The 17134-nt window shown below is 37.6% G+C and overlaps 1 protein-coding gene across 4 annotated transcripts; it reads right to left on the bottom strand.

Moving 5' to 3' along the window:
* Positions 1 to 1304: 1304 nt before the first annotated feature.
* On the bottom strand, positions 1305 to 16324 carry LOC306754715 (uncharacterized protein). Of its 4 annotated transcripts, none has more exons than XM_079238780.1 (6): positions 10561 to 10757; positions 7050 to 7153; positions 6805 to 6933; positions 6510 to 6723; positions 5544 to 5695; positions 1305 to 1573 (listed from the first exon to the last, which is right to left on the bottom strand). In XM_079238780.1, exons 2-6 carry the CDS (start codon positions 7074 to 7076, stop codon positions 1553 to 1555), a joined length of 543 nt encoding a protein of 180 aa, XP_079094906.1. In that variant the 5' UTR covers positions 7077 to 7153; positions 10561 to 10757; the 3' UTR covers positions 1305 to 1552. The 4 variants fall into 4 exon arrangements, with proteins under 4 accessions (XP_079094906.1, XP_079094904.1, XP_079094905.1 ...); XM_079238778.1 differs by lacking the exons at positions 1305 to 1573; positions 10561 to 10757 and adding exons at positions 14019 to 14073; positions 16141 to 16324 and having other exon boundaries at positions 5357 to 5695; XM_079238779.1 differs by lacking the exons at positions 1305 to 1573; positions 10561 to 10757 and adding an exon at positions 16141 to 16324 and having other exon boundaries at positions 5357 to 5695.
* Between the last annotated feature and the right edge of the window lie 810 nt (positions 16325 to 17134).

The following is a 17134-nucleotide window of genomic DNA, read 5'->3' as shown; positions in this document are numbered from 1 at the left end:
CAGACGAGAGGCAAGGTACTCCCTGGACAGGTCACCGGTCCATCACAGGGCCAGAAACAAAATCATTAAATTGAAAAAAAGTTCACTATAATGAAAATAGTAGACTGTAAAAAACGTTCTGTACGTGTATGCAAACCGAGCTCCATGATGACGCTTTATTCTTCATGGCGTTTTGTGTTTGTCCTGTTGCAGCTTCTGTCTCTTCATGTAATTTCAGACTGACTCTGTGACCTTGATCAGGACCCTGTGGGAGTCACTCCATCTGTTGTTGCAGGACTACATTTTTCTTACGGTTGAAGGTACGGCTGAATGTTGGGGCTTGTCATCCTGCTTCAGACTGAATTTCAGAAGTACCTCCATTGTGTTATTTCATGATGGTTTTTCTTCTGTCTCCTTCTCTTTTTGCACATTTTACAAATGTACATTGTAAAGTTTACACATTCTGTTATGCATTGCATATTATGGCAGGGATAGGCTCCAGTTTCCCTGCTATACCTTGACTTTGATAAACTAGAAACATATATGGATATGTATAGTATATATGAATGTAAATGTAGAACCCCAGAAACAAATCATCATGACTCAGCTGATGTGTAACTGTTGTCCTGTGGTGGTTTTTAGATTTGCCAGTAGATGGTGGTCTGTTCACATTTTCAGCTGCAACTGAAATTTTAATCCCCTTGTATTACCTCATGTTGTTTTTCTTGCAAGACCTGTCATTTCCCCCAATTTCTACCATTCTGTGTTATTTTCTGTACTGTTTGGTTTTTTTTCCCACCTTTTGCTGCTGTGAAAGTTCAAAATTTCCCTCATGGGATGAACAAAAGCCTGTCTGATCTTTATAGACAAGGCAGTGATGATCATAATATGGTATATTTCCTGTAACGGACTCTGTACAGCAAGTGGAAAACTAAGAGGTGGTGTTTGCTGCTGCTGCAGCTGCTGGATTTCTCTACAGCAGTGAAACTTTATAGTTCATCAGCTGAGCTGCCGGTTCTCCTCTTAAGCATGAATTGAACTGAGCACAAAAGAGTTTCGGACATCAAAGCAGAAGTCTGAAACTCAGAATGACTCGTGTAATTTTACTCCAGTAATGTTGCCACAAGAGATATCTGAACATGTTCCTTTTAAAGAGGCGGAAATATCACAGCTTTTATGCAATGAAGGAGAATTACAAGGCAAATGGTTTATAGAAAACTATTTTATTATTCACAAACATGCTGAACATAGCTTTTAGAAACTGAATGTAGTTGGTGGAGCCACTGTGTGTGTGAGCTCACAGGTATTTGAGCTCACACATCCTGTATTGTCTGTTCCTGTTGACCTTTTTACAAGTTTCTAAGGCATTAACTGGTTGTCCTGACACTGAGGACACACACACACGCACACACACACGCATTATAAACAACCACTGATTTATTGAAAAAATGTATCTTAAATACAGTAAATAGAAAGGAAGAAAGAACATCTATTTACATAAAAAGTATACACATGTTTTCCCAGAAGTCTTCAGAAGGACTGAAAAGTTTCACCATCTCTTCTTCTGTTGTCTTCAGGACATAGTATGAATTGCCTGAAGTATCACGGAAAAAAACACGAAGAACAGATCAGGTTAGTAAACAAGACAGAAAACCTAACCCCCCCCCTCCCTCCCACCACAGTTTCTCAGGTTGGAGTCGTTGTCAGAGGAAACGCCGCCTTTAGTGCAGGAGCGAGAGCGCCCACAGTCTTTCCACCAACTCAGCCGATAGTCAAGAAGCTGCTGTGGAGTCTGAGGGGGGGCTTCACACCTCATAGTACTTCCAGTGTGTTTAGAAAAACCAAACTCGGTAAACTAACATGTCATTTATCTTTCTGTTACAGAAACTTTAGCAGGAATGACTTTTTCCTTAAGACAGTCTTAAATCCTGGAACAATTGGCAGTGCACAATTTCCCAGTGCACCGACTGCACTGATGGACACTGTAGACGGAGGAAAATGTAGAACTTTGGTGCTATATTTTATTTTTCAGACCCTCTAGCAACTTTAATTTAAGGAAAAAGTGAGTATCAACAAGTCTAGCAGCTTTTTCTGGTGTTATTGAGGTGAGTAATGTAAAGAATTCAGAAGAACACACTAAGCTTACTCCTCACACAGCATCCACCTTCAAGCTGCAGTCAGAGCAGGAGGTGATCGCCTCTGCTGCATGAGCAGACTGAAGTCACAACACTGTCTGGTTTACTGTCACATATTAATAAATAGTATTGATGAGTGTGGTTGAAGACATTTAAAAAGTTAAAAGTTCTGTAACATGTTGTAGACTGAAGCTGTTAGATGACATTTTAATCTTTGATGTGTTCAGTTTTGTTTGAAAAAGAAATTAAATGTATTTCTCTAGACATTATTAGAGCCTGAGTTTACAAATATAGTATGTGTTTATTATTTGATTTAGTCATCCGCTGAAGTACACTTATAAAAAATGTTGATTTTTTTTTTTGGTTGGGGGGGCAAATACTGTTATACAATTAAAATGTGAATTACTTGAGATTAATTACAAAGCCTGTGATTAAATTATTTTTTAAAATTGAATACTTTGTGTGTGTATATGTATATGCACACACACATGTACATGTATTTATTCATATGTGAAATATAGAAACAGCATAAAGCAACCCCTACGACCACATCAACATCCTCCAACCCCAAGAGCAACTAAAAAGGAAACTGCTTCAGAAACTACTTTTTGTAGCAGAGGTTTAAAACTTCCTGCCAAATATGAGGCTGAAAAAGACATAACTGGACAACGAGATCCTCCATTTAACAACACCTGAGTTTAAAGATAACTATCACTTCCTGCTGCAGCAAATTCTAACAGCATAATTAACAAACCAAATAAAGAACTAAAAAAATTGTTGTGAATTTTAAGTAGCAAATATTTATGAAAAACAAACAAACAAACAAAAAAAACAAGCTCTGTGAAAATGATTTTGTTTTGGTCTCGCTGCTTTTTTTTCCCCATGTAATCAATCACAGAAGCTTCGTTTACTTCTTTGTGGAAGTCCTCTCTCTTTTTTTTTTTAGATTTTTTTTCCCAGTGAGTCTACAGATCTAGTCAGAACGCAAATCCATGCACATGCCTCAGAAACCTGAGAGAGTGGAACACAAACCCACACACATGAGTAGAAAAACTGAAACGAAAGGTTTCTAAACAGAGAAAATGGATTTCGGTTGAGCAAAAATATGTCTGCAAGAAATGCTAATCCACATTTGCAAATATTATTTCAAATAATGCACGCTTTTGTGCACCTACACGATACCGAGCTATCAAAGGTCTTTGTATGATGTCTCCACTCCTGCAAACATCTTCTGTGTCCACTGAGGAAGTCTCATTCACTAAAATAAATTATCTGTAAACTTTTAAAACTTTTATTTTCCTGTCTAGCATTTAAGCAAGCACAATGATGATCTGGATGCTACTGATTGTGTTGAGCAAATTTACTTTGCCAATTATATCTATAATGCTCCCCTTGATACTCTGCATCCTTATTTTTATTTTTCTATTTAGTTTGCATGATTGTTTGTATTACAAAGTTTGTATTGCTGGACTGGAGAGGATAGAAGAGGGACAGAAAGAGAATAGTAAAGAAGAGGAAACGAAAAAACACCTCGTAGAGAGAGAGAGAGACCGACAGAAACCTAAACCTTTTTAACTAAATAACACGAGGTCGGGGTTGGGACCAGAGACTGTCAAAAGATGAACATCGGCATAACTGGAAATCGTCATTTAGTGGGGAGCAAACAGTCATCAGTTGCTTTGGCAGGTGGCCTGAAAGTCCTATTTATATTTACAGCTCCAGAGATGATTTTTGGTGTAAAGGAGGAAATAAATACAGATATAAATTAATATATTTCTGCATATGACTGAAATTAAAGTAGTTTTTTGTTGTTTAACAAGCTTTTTTCTCCTGCACATTCATGAATGAGGATGGTATATTTATAAATGAACCACTTTCATGCACATATTAAATCATCTAATATCACTCACTGAAGAATAAATAAACACTCAAATTAAATGTATGCAATTTAATGACCCAAGTTTGTCTCAGTGATAAATTGGAAAAGTTAATGAAAAAGCTATATTTTTACAGAATATTTATATCATATTATTATGAAATTATTTTAGAAATTTTTTTATATATTAAATTAAAATAAATTATGAAGTAAATTATCATTAATACACACAAATTCTATAGCAGTAAAATACTGTATTTGGAAAAAATTGTGGCATTTTTGTTTATTAGTGCTTTTGTAAGGTAATGTAAGGATAAAACATGGCTGTGGCCTTTTATACCATTAAATTACAGGTTCATCTCATTCATGAAGTGGTCTCCTTCTGTTGTCTTAACCAGAAATAAAGAGAATAGGCTTAAAAAATAATAAAGAAAAACTCTGCACACAACCAAACTTGTGACAAACATTTCTCTCCGTGTGACATGATATGTATAAATGCACTCAATAATAAACTGTAAACTAAGCTGGTGGAGATTCTCAGTCACCCAGACTGGATAATCCTACAAGTTTCAAGATATTTTTCTCCATTTGTTTCACTGCTGATCCAAAACTGAGGAAGTATTTTGGATTAGAGGCTAAACTTTTTTATAAAACAATAAAAACATTCAGTTGCCTTTGATTCAAGTTGTTGATAGCTGTTAAATATGCTTATTATATTCTTATTAAGCAGTGCCCTGTGCATTGATATGATTGTAAATTCAGATAATTAAATGTATTAATAAAAATGACAAAAAAAACAGAAAAATTATTTGCTCCCAGTCATCAATCTGTAACATTTTACTTTACCATTAAAAAAATCCTTCAAAAAATGTTCATTGTCATTATTATGTGACTCTGTAGCCCATCTATGACTTAAATTGATGTTTTCCAGAAGAAATGCACAATATTTTTGTTAAAATATACATTTTAGACAACCTCTAGTGCTACAATAACACTTTATACCATCTGAAAACGTTTAACAAGTTACAACATTAAGTTATAATCAGATCTGCCAAAGACCAAACTGAAGTTGTCTCACCTAATTTTCTCTGTATTTGATTAAATTACAACTATCACTGAGAAGGTCAGTCTCAATATATCCTGCATCCTAAATGATTTCTGAGATTTTAATTATTTATTTTAAAAATAAATTAAAAGGAAAAACAGTAGAATGTGCTCAGTGTCGTCATGTTATTCACACGGATAACATGAGTCTGTGTTTCTTTCATGTATTTGCTCGTGTCTGTGAGAAAAAGCTGCTAATGTCCTGGCAGGAAATGACCAGAATGCTTTATATTAGCTGTATTAATGCTTCTGATACGATGCATTCAAGGACCTATATGGTAATCTGAAAAAGGAAAACTTTACATTTCCACAGCATCTAACCTGTTGATGTCGTTCATTTTGATCGTCCATAACAAAGCATGTCAGCTGTGTCTGTCAATAAAGAGACTTAATTTTGTTGATCTGTTACTCACAGTAACCCCATACACAACAGAATAGAGCAGGTTTACCCAGACGATGATGAAAGACAGGAGGATTTTGGCCATTGCCAGCACAGCATAGCCTGTGGAGGTCCAAATGACCGGCAGGTCCCTGACTGTTACTAGGCTGGGTGCATTTGTAGTCCATGTATTTGTTGTCATCTCAGCCTTGGTCTGACACTCTATATTAAAATAAACAATTTAAAAAAGAAAAAAAGGGAGGTTGTTTATTATATTTTAAGTCAAATAACATCATTCTCTGTTAGCAGATTGTGTGTTACTGTAGTCACGACAGAGGTTGTGCAGAAAACATATACAGTAAAGGATGAGGCGAAATGGAAAGTATGGTGCAACCAGAAAAAAGCCTTTTAAAATATGTTTCCTGCTTTTTGCTGTGGTTTCATACAATCTGTCACCGTTTGTGGAAGCCGACAGCAAACCCTGCTCCAAACACTTCATGATAGAGTCTCTAGAAATGTTTTATTGCTCACAACTTAAAATCATTTGTCTTAAACTTCATCTACAAGTCAGCATGAACAGATCATTTTAAATGTAACTATGACCCTGTTGTCACATGTATGTGGCTGTTATTTAAGAGATCTGCATCTTTCTGTGTGTGTTTGCCTATTTCATACATTGAAGAAACCACAGCTACATATTTAAGTTCGGAGATTCAGGCAATACATGCTATCCGCTAAGTTATAAACATGAGAAGTGCCTGAGATGTCTGACTCACAGTTTAACTGAATATGAAAACTAATACAAGATTACTTACTACATGTAATAACCAATAATCTTTAATTGAACAACAGAAATAAATGACTTGATACTCAAAAATAAATAAATAAAAATCTGAAACTTGTAGATTAAATATAAAAGAAAAAAATGTAAAAAAAAAAAAAAAAAAAAAAAAAAGATTGTATTTGTGTGTTGCACGTTTTAGTAACTTTAAAAAGACTTTAACAGAAGGTGATGGATATTAAACTCAAATCTTACCGTTAATCTTGAGGTTGACTCTCCCTTTTTCATTTCTACCCCCGACATTAGCCATGATGCTGCACTCATATGTTCCTGAAAATGTGGGCATCACATTGGAGAGCAGCAGGCTGTGCCTCGCTCCAAATGTAGCCGGCCAAGTCAAGTTGTATTTCAATACAGTGTCGTCATCTTTACTTTTCCTGATAATTCCTTCCTTTTTATTCTTACATATCTGTTCAAAGTGACAACAAAATGTTTCCAAATAAAGTGAAATGTAAAACATCAGAAGTTTATTTCGCAGTGTGCTACTCACCTTGTACCATGCCAACGAGTTGAAGTCCATGTCGTCGCTTCTGACAGCTGGACAGTGAAGGGTAACATTATCTCTGCAGTTTGCTACAGTGTCTGTTTGACTTTGAGGTACGTGAAGCACCAGCAGCACCTGATACACAATCAAGGCACAATGCTCACACAAATGCATTTCTGGATTGATAAAAAGATGAATAAAATACATTAGATTGCATTTTCATGAATTTAAAGGAAAAAAAACTAACTCACGCCAATGAGGATTATCATCTGAGTCATGTCTTAGCTTGGCAGTTGGGTTGTCTACGAGGAAGGTAGGGTCTTATATTTGCTTCACTTAAAACCACGTCTATTTCCTGACAAAGCGGAACAGGCAAATTTGAGCATTTTAACAGGAAGAATCATGGTGAAGACAACATATACATACATATAAGAGGATCTTAAGAGGACTGCGGGGTTTATAAAATGGATGGATGTAAATATAGTTTGTAACCAGTCTGATTTTGTACAGGAAGATTTAAGAATCATGAGAAAAGGGAATTATCTCTAACTTTTTGTTTGTGAAGAGGAGGGAGACAGATAGGGGTGGGGTCTGATACAAACCCCACCCACAATGTCAGCAGCCCCCACCGACACAAAGACAGCCACACAATTCATTGTGGTTAATAATGAGGATCTGGTCTACTTCCACCAGATCCAGAACTGCTAGCAGGAGAAGATCTACTGCACCCCAAACAACAGAAGCTCATGTATCTCTGATGTGACGACAGTTACCATGTGTGTGTGGGTGTGGGTGTGTGTGTGTGTGTGGGTGTGTGTGTGCGTGGTAGAGATGGAAACACAAGTTCTTCTCTTAGTATCTGGTTCTCTGATGACGTCTTGCCCACTCTCTCCCCCCATGTTTAAAATTCTAGCTTCCTGTTAGTAGCCTGTTTCTTTGGGTCAAAATTCCCATCATCCTCGGCTGCAGCTTGATCTTCCCCAACGTATGTCTGTTTGTTAGTAACTTTATGCAAACACAACAGATTTTCTCTGAGAAGGGGTCTTGGTTGATCTTAGTCGCCATTAAATACTGGGAGTGATCCGGATCACCATCTGGATCTGGGAATTCTTTGAAGGATTCTTTATCATTTTCAGTGCATCTGCCCAATAAATGATTAAGGTGTTTGGCTAAAAAATACAGGAGTTCCCAACAGGTTTAACAAGATATCAGGGACAGATCTGGCAGATCCTGGCAACATGCTGGATGCAGTGATCCAGAACGGGAAAAAGGGAGGTTTTTGGAATTACTGAGAGGATTTGGTATTAATTACAGTTATCATTTTATTTGATCTTATTTTTATTTATTGTTGAGAAAATCTTATTCAAAAGGTTTCAAGAAAAAATGAGACCACTTAAAACCACGTCTGCTTCCTGTGAAAGTGAAAGAGGCCAATTTGAGCCTGAACTAGATCTCAAAGACAGATCTGGATCCCGGGTAAATTTCTAGACACTACGATCAGAACAGGGGGAAAAAAAGAGTTTTTGTTTTTATTTTCATCTCTGAAAGAGAAACCATTTAAAATATAGTTTTTCTGTTGTCATTGTTATGCTGCTACAAACGATTTACAGGTCAAAACTTTTGTTTTAAGACTTCCAGATAGATAGAAATATCTTTCCTAAGTAGAATTCATAAAGTTGTGTGATGTTTTCCAGCCTTCTTTCACATGCTAAGGACTTCGGTTGTGTAACAAATAAGAGGAAAGAAGAATACCACTCTCTCTTCCTCATTTAACTGGGAATTCAGAGACAAAGAGACCAGTTGCTTGTAACAGTAAAAGGACATGTATGCATGTTTAAACTTAAAAAAAAAAAAAAAAAAAATCTGGATCTCAGGAAATAATTGTTTAACACAATTAAAGGTCATTTTATGTAATGGAGAATTAGTCAAATTAATTAACCAGCTGTTTTTTTCCCCATCAGTCATAGTTCATTTAGGATTAATAATAAAGGCAGCATTTAACCACTATATTACAGAGGACTTGAGATACTTAAATGTTAATGAGAACAAAAATCATTAGTTTTATATGTGTTTATTCAGCATCATGTGCCAATTGAGTTGCTGCAGTCATCATGTTCAACAGTGTTCTGACTCCCACATCCTCTTCCTTAAATATCAGTCTGTACTCGTGCTTGTTATTAGCTGTGGAAGAAAATAGCAAGTTAATACTGATTACTGCAGCTTCATGAGCAACAACATGGCCGTACTGATGCAGGAACTTAGATGTGGAGAGAAAAAACTGCAGCCAAACGTGCAGCTGTTTGCAGCTGTGTCTGCTTGACTTGCATATGGTTCACGATCTTCACAAGCGTTTTCTAACTTTAGCTTCCTAATGTTAGATACCCCAGCACTGTTTCCCATGTCCTGCTTTATAGTTGCAGAGGCTATTTTAGGGCTACATGGCATGCAGTGATATTTCATTTAATTTATTCATTTATTATCTATACTAGTTCAATTCAGGGTTGCAGGGAAGCTGGAGCCGATTTGGTCCCAGCAATCATCAGGTGAGAGGCAGGGATATTTCATAACATTAAATGTTAAATACTAACACCAAATTTTAATTTATTTACCCCCATATTTATTCTCACTCTTACTCTAGAAAGCCATTTCTGTCATGTTTTATGCATCGGGTTACAGAAGATCATGACTGTGCAAATATCGTTATATTATGAGGAAAATGAGAATATCACGTGCTGCATTCACTTACACTTGGATATCTGAGGTTTCCCCACTTAAAAGATAATTTACGTTGGTTCTTTTGTTAGAATTTGTTTGTCTAAACTTGGAGTCGCATTCCCAGGTGGGATTAGGTCACACCTTTGGCTCTTTAGCAACATAGTCTGTAAGAGTTTACAGAGTTTTATTGATCAGACGACAGGACAGCTTTCTCCCTCACATCTATGCATCTGAAAAAAAGGCTCATATCAACGGATGGTACCTTAGTAAAGATTAATGTATATTTGGTTTTTTATTTCTTTGCATTTATAAAGGCAGCAAAACTGACAAAAGCTTTCAGAAATACCTCTGAGACTATGTATTGATTTCCACAACAGAAACTTGACAATAAGTGAAAACTAAGAACAAAGTTATATAACACTGTTTTACATAGCTTTGCAGGTTTTTACAAATCTTTGCAATATTTACATAAGTCTTGTAGAAGACTAAAACCTGAACTCTAAATCTGTTACTGTGTTTCCTTCACAGATCCAGCCGCTCTGAGATTTTCTCTTTATTTACGATTATACAGTCAATCCTACTGATTTACAGAAAAAATGCTTCAACAGGTTTATTTTCTTTGTCACGGAAATGAATTAATGTTGCAAGTTTGTTTTTTTAATGTCCCTGATCAAACACACCTAACTCTAGCACGTTTACCCACCAGACTGATTCAGTGCTGCCTCAGGAAACATCCAAAAAACTTTACTTTTGCATTAAATCCTAGTTGAGGAAAAAAATTGGTTACAATATATTATTATTATTATTATTATTATTAATAATAATAATAATAATAATAATAACAAATAATCTGATGAAAAGGTGGAATATGAAATACGTTGAAGATGAAAGACACTGAAGGTGTTCATTGAAATGTTTCTTCCATCTTGCATGCAGCAGGCTCACATAAATCTTACCATACTTACACACACACACACACTCACACACACACACACACACACACACACACACACACACACACACACACACACACACACACATACTTACAAGTCTGGCTCATCCTGTTGTTTTTATGGAAGGGGAACTGACCATTGTCTCTCTTCAAGCATATTATTTGTATGTGTCGTTCTTGTTGACAAAAGAGGTCGATATATGGTTATTAATAGCAGGGTGACTTTATGGAAAAGGGAAGCGTGAGCTCTTTGGATTCCCCCATCTCACATCAAACAATACCTCATTCAGCAGCAGCTGGCACTGCAAGAACAGAGGCACAGAAATGTACTAATTTCACAACAAAACACAAGTGGAAATGAGGATTTTTTTCTTTTTTTTTTTTTTTTTTTTGGCCACTTTCCACTGGACATTAGTAACTGCAGCTGTGAGGAGTTTAAGATCTGCGACCAGGAGCAAAGTCAGAGTGAGACATAAATATCCCATGTAAAATCATGATACGCCACATTCATGAAATATCTTTCAGCTGCAGATGTGCTGCTATTTCACCACTGCATGAAGTGAAATACAGTCAAACAGAAGATAGTTTTAACGTTCATGCAAACATGTCAAAAGGAAATAAGAGCGCTGTACCAAAAACAGGCTTTTAAAACTGATCAAAACTGAATGAAATATGACTGATTGCACGTGCATTGTGTGAATGTATGTGTTTAAGTTTGCCTCTCAGTGCTGCATTTAAAGGGTGTTGCACACCACAGTAAATCCCAGAGGTTGTTAGCACGCCCAGCTGCTAGCGCTGGCCTCCATGTTTCTGTCAGGGAGGCTGTTCGCTGCACACTCTGTCGCCTCTGATTGAGGAAATCCTCTGACTGTTTGCTCTGTTCGCTGAGATGAAACATCCCAATGGTTCCGCCATCTCTCCCACAGGCCCTGAATACAGAGACTTTCCCATGAAGGACATACATGTTTACAAGGGTTTGACAGACATATAGCTCTTTGATAGACCTCAATAGCACCAGCATGTTCGTGCCAGAGACAGAAATGGAAGATGTTGGGATATAAAACAAGTTATTTTATTATTTATACAAGAATTTTACTGGGAAAAAATCCAACCATAGTTCCTAAAAAATATGAAAACAAATCTCAAAAACTGATATTTAATTTTTATTGGAAAACATTTGACTATTTTACTTCAATTTGAAAAAAGGGCAACAAAAGAATAAACAAGCAGGGTGGTACTAAAAATAAAAACAGACTGCAAGTAGTTAGTTTTTCCGTATTCAAAAAAAGAAAGAAAAATAAATAAATAAATAAAGTAATAAATAAAGTAATAATATAAAATTGTTCTTTTTTTAAAAAAAAAAAAAAAAAAGCAAGGAATTAGTTTACGTGGCAGTAACATAACTAATAACACAAAGAGCACCTTGGAGAGGTACAGCCTCTTAGATTTGAGGAGAAACTTGCTTGAATGTTCTATCATCTACATTACATATTATTATCAAAAGATTATGAATATCTGGAGAAGTCTCTGTGTGCTGGGGACATGGTTAATAATGAGTGCCTACTATCTTCAGGCCCTGAATTAAAAACAGGCATGCTATGACCGCATTTCATTTACCTCTAGTTTACAAAACACCTAAAATATCATAGAATCTTGTGGGAACTTATCATTTATTTTTTTTAACTCCTGATCATTTATTGGAGTTCCATGCAGACTTGAAGAATTCATGATTACACCCTAAATTTAATGGAGTCTAAATTAGACTCTAAACAAGACCAAGATCTAAAAAAAAAAATCATGAGAATCTGTCCAGTATTTTTGCATAGAATTGCTGACAGACAGATAAACTCTGGCAAAAACAATAACTTAGCCACACAACTTAGCGGAGGTAATAAACTTGTACTCCCGCTGCATGGCGCGGGAAGTATTTTAGTCCTCAACACAGTTTAGTAAATTAGTCTAAAAAAAAAAAAAAGGTAGTCAGACTTTGCAGAAATCCAAATTCAGCACAAAACGCCTGCAGTAAAGCTTGTTTGTTTGTTCGTGGAATTTATTTCAAACATGTAAGGACAAACAACAGTCATACAGTATTAAACAGACAAAAATAATAATTAATAGATAAAACAAACATAACTGACCACTACATATTCTCTTTACATATCTTACATGTAGTATTTGCAAAACTTTGACCACTTGGTCTAAAACAGGAGCCTCCAGTGTCGGTCTTTGAAGGCACCAATCCTGCAGATCTTAGATGTCTCTCTGATCAAACAGGGCAGTATGTTTACCCACCAGACTCGTTCAGGTGTGCTGCAGCAGGAAATATCCAAAATCAGCAGGCTGCAGCCCTGGAGGACTGACTGTGGACACCTCTGGTCTAAAAGCATGTTATCCAATGTGCAGGGATCTTGACTGAGGTTGTGGATCAGGATCAGTAATCTCATACAGTGCATGTGTTGCTTAAATTTCTCTCCGACCGATGTTACCCCCCCTTCCCCCCAAAAGCCATCTCTTTCATTCTGTTACCAAATTGTACGATTTAAATATTATCTTTTACTCTGTTTACCCAAAGCTAACCAGTGGAGCACAGTGGCAGGCGCAGATAGCAGGAAGTGCTCTTTATAAGCTTGCACTCCCATCCCAACCTGCAGCCAAGTGTGAGCAACATGTATGGTCTCTTCCTCTGCACTTTTTTAAGGAACCAAAGGAGTCACCTTCCGACTATTTGCCAGAATGCAGGTTGCATAAAGAGGAAACACCTATCTTTTATCCACACTCTCTGAACCAGGATTGGAGTGGAGATGACACTCTTTAACCCTGTCAGTGTCTTAGCTTTGTGTTTCACCATGGTAACGGTTGCTATTATCATAATGTTCAGCTGATGATGATGAAACCAGAGGGGAACATTTCGTACTTAGGCTGGATGATTGCATTAACCGAGAAGTGTGTCTGTAAGTGCTCATTTTTAACCCAGGCCTTTTGGATGAAGGGTCTAAAACCTGCTCTACATCTCAATGTGGAGTCAGAGGAATAGGCAGAACGTGACCACCTTTATCACTGGAGCACCGTGAATGGTCGAACAAACTGTCTCTGCAGGCATTGCAAGGATTCAGTGTTCTGAACCACACTACTAAACAATGTCAGCGCAACCATTCTGCAGGTGCGCTCGCACGATGGCAAGGAGCTCATTTTCATTTAGAAAATCACCCAGACATGCAAAACTGAAAGAAGAGACCGATGAGAGTTTTAAGTAAATGTCATAGGTATCTTTACATCTTGTTTCTGTTACTCCTGATTCACAACAAGACTCGACTTCTTTTTCATCTCAAACCTCCACAAAAACACCAAGAGACTGGAGGAAATGATTCCTTCTGTCTCCATTCGCAATGTTTCCCTTTCCACCCATTTCATGCGGATGATGTCTTTGTTTTGTAACACTGAATGCAGCTGTAACTGGCTGAAATGATACTTAGTGCAGAGCTGAAACTGACCGCTTGTTTATCTAAGGAAGCAAAAAGCCCTTCATAATAAGTGTGCATTGCTAGATTCTCACCTCTGCTTCTGGGCTTTGGCGTGCTGGCTGGCTGCTGGGGGTTGATTGGCCAGGCCTGCAACAAAACAGCAGTGTTACGAGGATCTGTATTGTTCCCTTAATTTCTTCTCTGGGATTTCCTCTGACCAGCTCCCCCCACCCATCCATTCTATTCACTCTGCGGCCCTCAATCATCCTCCCTCTGTCTGAAGGCCCTGCCAAACTCTCTGGCACATGAAAACAATTGTTCTTGCATGTCTGAGGAGACACAACCGGCTCCTCAGACAGCTTTTCTCCCCACAGAAGCTCAGCTGACGGTCAGGCAGACAGACTCCCCCCCCCTCCTTCTTGTGGAAAAGTGACCGTGTCCAGTAAAATAGGAAGGGAGGTGTCTGAACCTCAAGCCACAAAGTGACACAAGACCATTAATATCTTTGACATGCAGGTGGAGTGAGGGGCCATCTCCCCAGCCAATGGGTGTTTGAAACATGCTGAAATGGACTCGGGGAGCAGAAGCTATTAAAATATTACCATGTGCAGGTTTGTCTAACAAGAGTTCTCTGGCAAGACTACAAAATGCTGAAGATAAGCACCCACCTGGGAATCAGGACTGCGTTCCCAGATGATGCTAAAAAAAACGCTTTACATCCTTCCTGTTTCTGGTTCTTCTAGTTTAACTTTTCTCCCCCTTCGACTGCTGACGAGCAGAAGTACTGAGCTGTCTGACTGATTTGTGTTTCATCTGTAAAGGTGTTTTGAAGCGACTGTTGCTCAGCGGGATTCATTAAATTGTGCTTGTTAAAACAATGCAGACTCGCTTTTCTCCTGTTTAGATTATGTAAATTTCATTCACTATGATGGCATCATAGTCAGTTTTTTTTCCCCCAGTACAACTTATAAATAAATTTCCAAATAAGGAGGCCGGAGCACCGAGCAGCAATCCACTGTAAAGCTGTTTCCCAAACGTCTTTCCAAAATGGTCTCTGTGTATATAAATAGATAAATAAATAAATAGATAATAAATAAATAAATACAGAGATAAATGAATAAATAAAAGAATAAATAAATAAATTTAAATTCATAAGATTAATTATATGATCATAGTCACACTATAACAAATCTTTAGAGAGGATTAGGATTTTTTTTTTAAAGCATAAAGTTACTCTAAATATGTTTAAAAAAAAACAAAAAACAAAAAAAAAAAAAACTGGAAGCCAGCAACAGGTTTAAAGACGTATAAAAAAAGTTTAGTGGAAAGCTCTGTAAGAGCAGATACATTTAGCAGAAAGTGCATTTTGTGCAGAGGCTGTATATATATATATATATATATATATATATATATATATATATATACATATATATATATACATATATATATATACATATATATATATACATATATATGCATATGCATATAAAGGAAAAAAGCCTACATGAAGGGGAAACTAGAAAGCTACCCTATTGTAGAAAAAACATGTAAACTCTGGAAATGAACATGTTAAGGAACACTTTACTTATTCTATCAGTTCAATGCTGAACCATATTCTACCGAGAATTACAGCATGACTCAGTGAGGGATCAGCTTCTATACACGTTAGCCTCTGAAAACATCTGAAGCATTACATGACAAAACACACAAAAAGGGAGTTCCTACACTGTTAAACAACAATACTGTATCATACCAGGAATTTTAAAATATCCCCATTTATAAAGCTAAATATGTCCAGTTTAAGTTAAACCAGTCCCCAAACAGGTCAAATTTTAAACCAGTAATTTGTTAAAAAAAAAAATATATATATATATATAATTTTTTTTTTTTTTTTAATTTTCTCATTTTTTGCATCTATTAATTTCTTATTAAAATCAAGAGTTTTCCAGCTGCATCCTTCAAAGATATTAAATCACAACAAAGCTGAATAAGAAGAGGAAACAATAGTTTTATTGTACTTCACAGTCCTGTCTTTTACAAAGCAAGAGACATCCAACTATCGAGTTATTTTTCATCTCAGGTCACACAACTGACAGGGGGAGGAAATAAACTGCTGTCAAGCTTTATGGCATCTTTCAAGTCATCCTGCAGGAAAAAAAAGACTCTACTGGGATTAAGAGAGAGACGAGCATCAGAGGAGGAGGAAAAACTCACCGAAGTGAGGAGGTAAACCTCTGCAGTGGTCCCCAGATGGATCCCCCGGACCCTCGCCTGCCGGACATGTTAAACAGATCCGCACCGATCGTATCCGCTGTATTTCCTTTAAGCTTCTCTTCTGATATCTCTTCTGCCATCAATTTCTTACCTGTCATCTGGGTTTAGAAGGAAAAAAACTCAGATTTTTGTGGAAGACTCATTGTTGGGTTCGCTTGCTCTGAAAAGTACCACCAGAGTTGTACATCTGGGTCCCAGCGCCGGATGATGTCAAGACTGGCGATGACCCAAAGCCCACCGCACAGAGAGTTCCTCAGAGAGGTCGGATCCGCGTTATTTTCCCTTCCTCTGCCTACGTGACATCTTCCTGCCGGGGGGAGCCTAGGGGGAGCCATTTGAGGAGGCCCTGCTCCCTAAACATGGAGGACAAATTCGATTTCTCCTGGCAAAGCAGGTGGGGGAGGGAGGGTTGATGAAGGCTCAGACCCCCAGCATACACCTTTAACTGCCTTAAAATAATCTTCCCTTACACCCTCCTGTATCACTGGGGAGCCTTCTCCTGTCATAATGACGAGTACGTTTGCAGTCTTCCTCAGAGCCGTGCCAGACAGGAACTCCGGCTCAGCTGGTTGTGTGTCTGAGCTGCAACCTGCCTGGCAGAGAGCTCATCAGAGCGGCTTCTGCAGGCCGGGGAAGAGCCTCAGAGACTGGCCTGCGTTTTCTGTTTTCCACTGAAAGCCGTCTGTGTCGGCGTTGCTGCTATGGAGACGGTTACAAGAAAACAAAGAAGCACAAGCAAATTCAACATCAGGCGGCTTCCGCAGAGCTAAAACGTCTAGTGAGAAAAGACAAAAAGACAAGTTTAGATTTGCATCATTTGCCATCATTACATTTCACTTCAGTTCAGTGCTCTGCTGTCACCTCCGACCTCTCACCCCATCTCTCCATGTCCACTGGGCCCACAGCAGTGATTTATTCCTCTGACACACCAACA

This window comes from Telmatherina bonti (genome assembly GCF_933228915.1).
Source record: "Telmatherina bonti genome assembly, chromosome: 4".
In the NCBI taxonomy this organism is placed as follows: domain Eukaryota; kingdom Metazoa; phylum Chordata; class Actinopteri; order Atheriniformes; family Telmatherinidae; genus Telmatherina; species Telmatherina bonti.
Note: the sequence above shows the minus strand (reverse complement) of the source record. Positions and strands in the feature narration are given on the sequence as shown.

Coding starts and splice junctions, on each gene's coding strand:
- LOC306754715 (XM_079238778.1), bottom strand. CDS start 7,076: ATGACTCAGATGATAATCCTCATTGGC. Junction 6,724..6,804: donor ACTCGTTGGCATGGTACAAG/GTGAGTAGCACA, acceptor CACTTTGAACAG/ATATGTAAGAATAAAAAGGA. Junction 5,696..6,509: donor AGTCAACCTCAAGATTAACG/GTAAGATTTGAG, acceptor ATTTTAATATAG/AGTGTCAGACCAAGGCTGAG.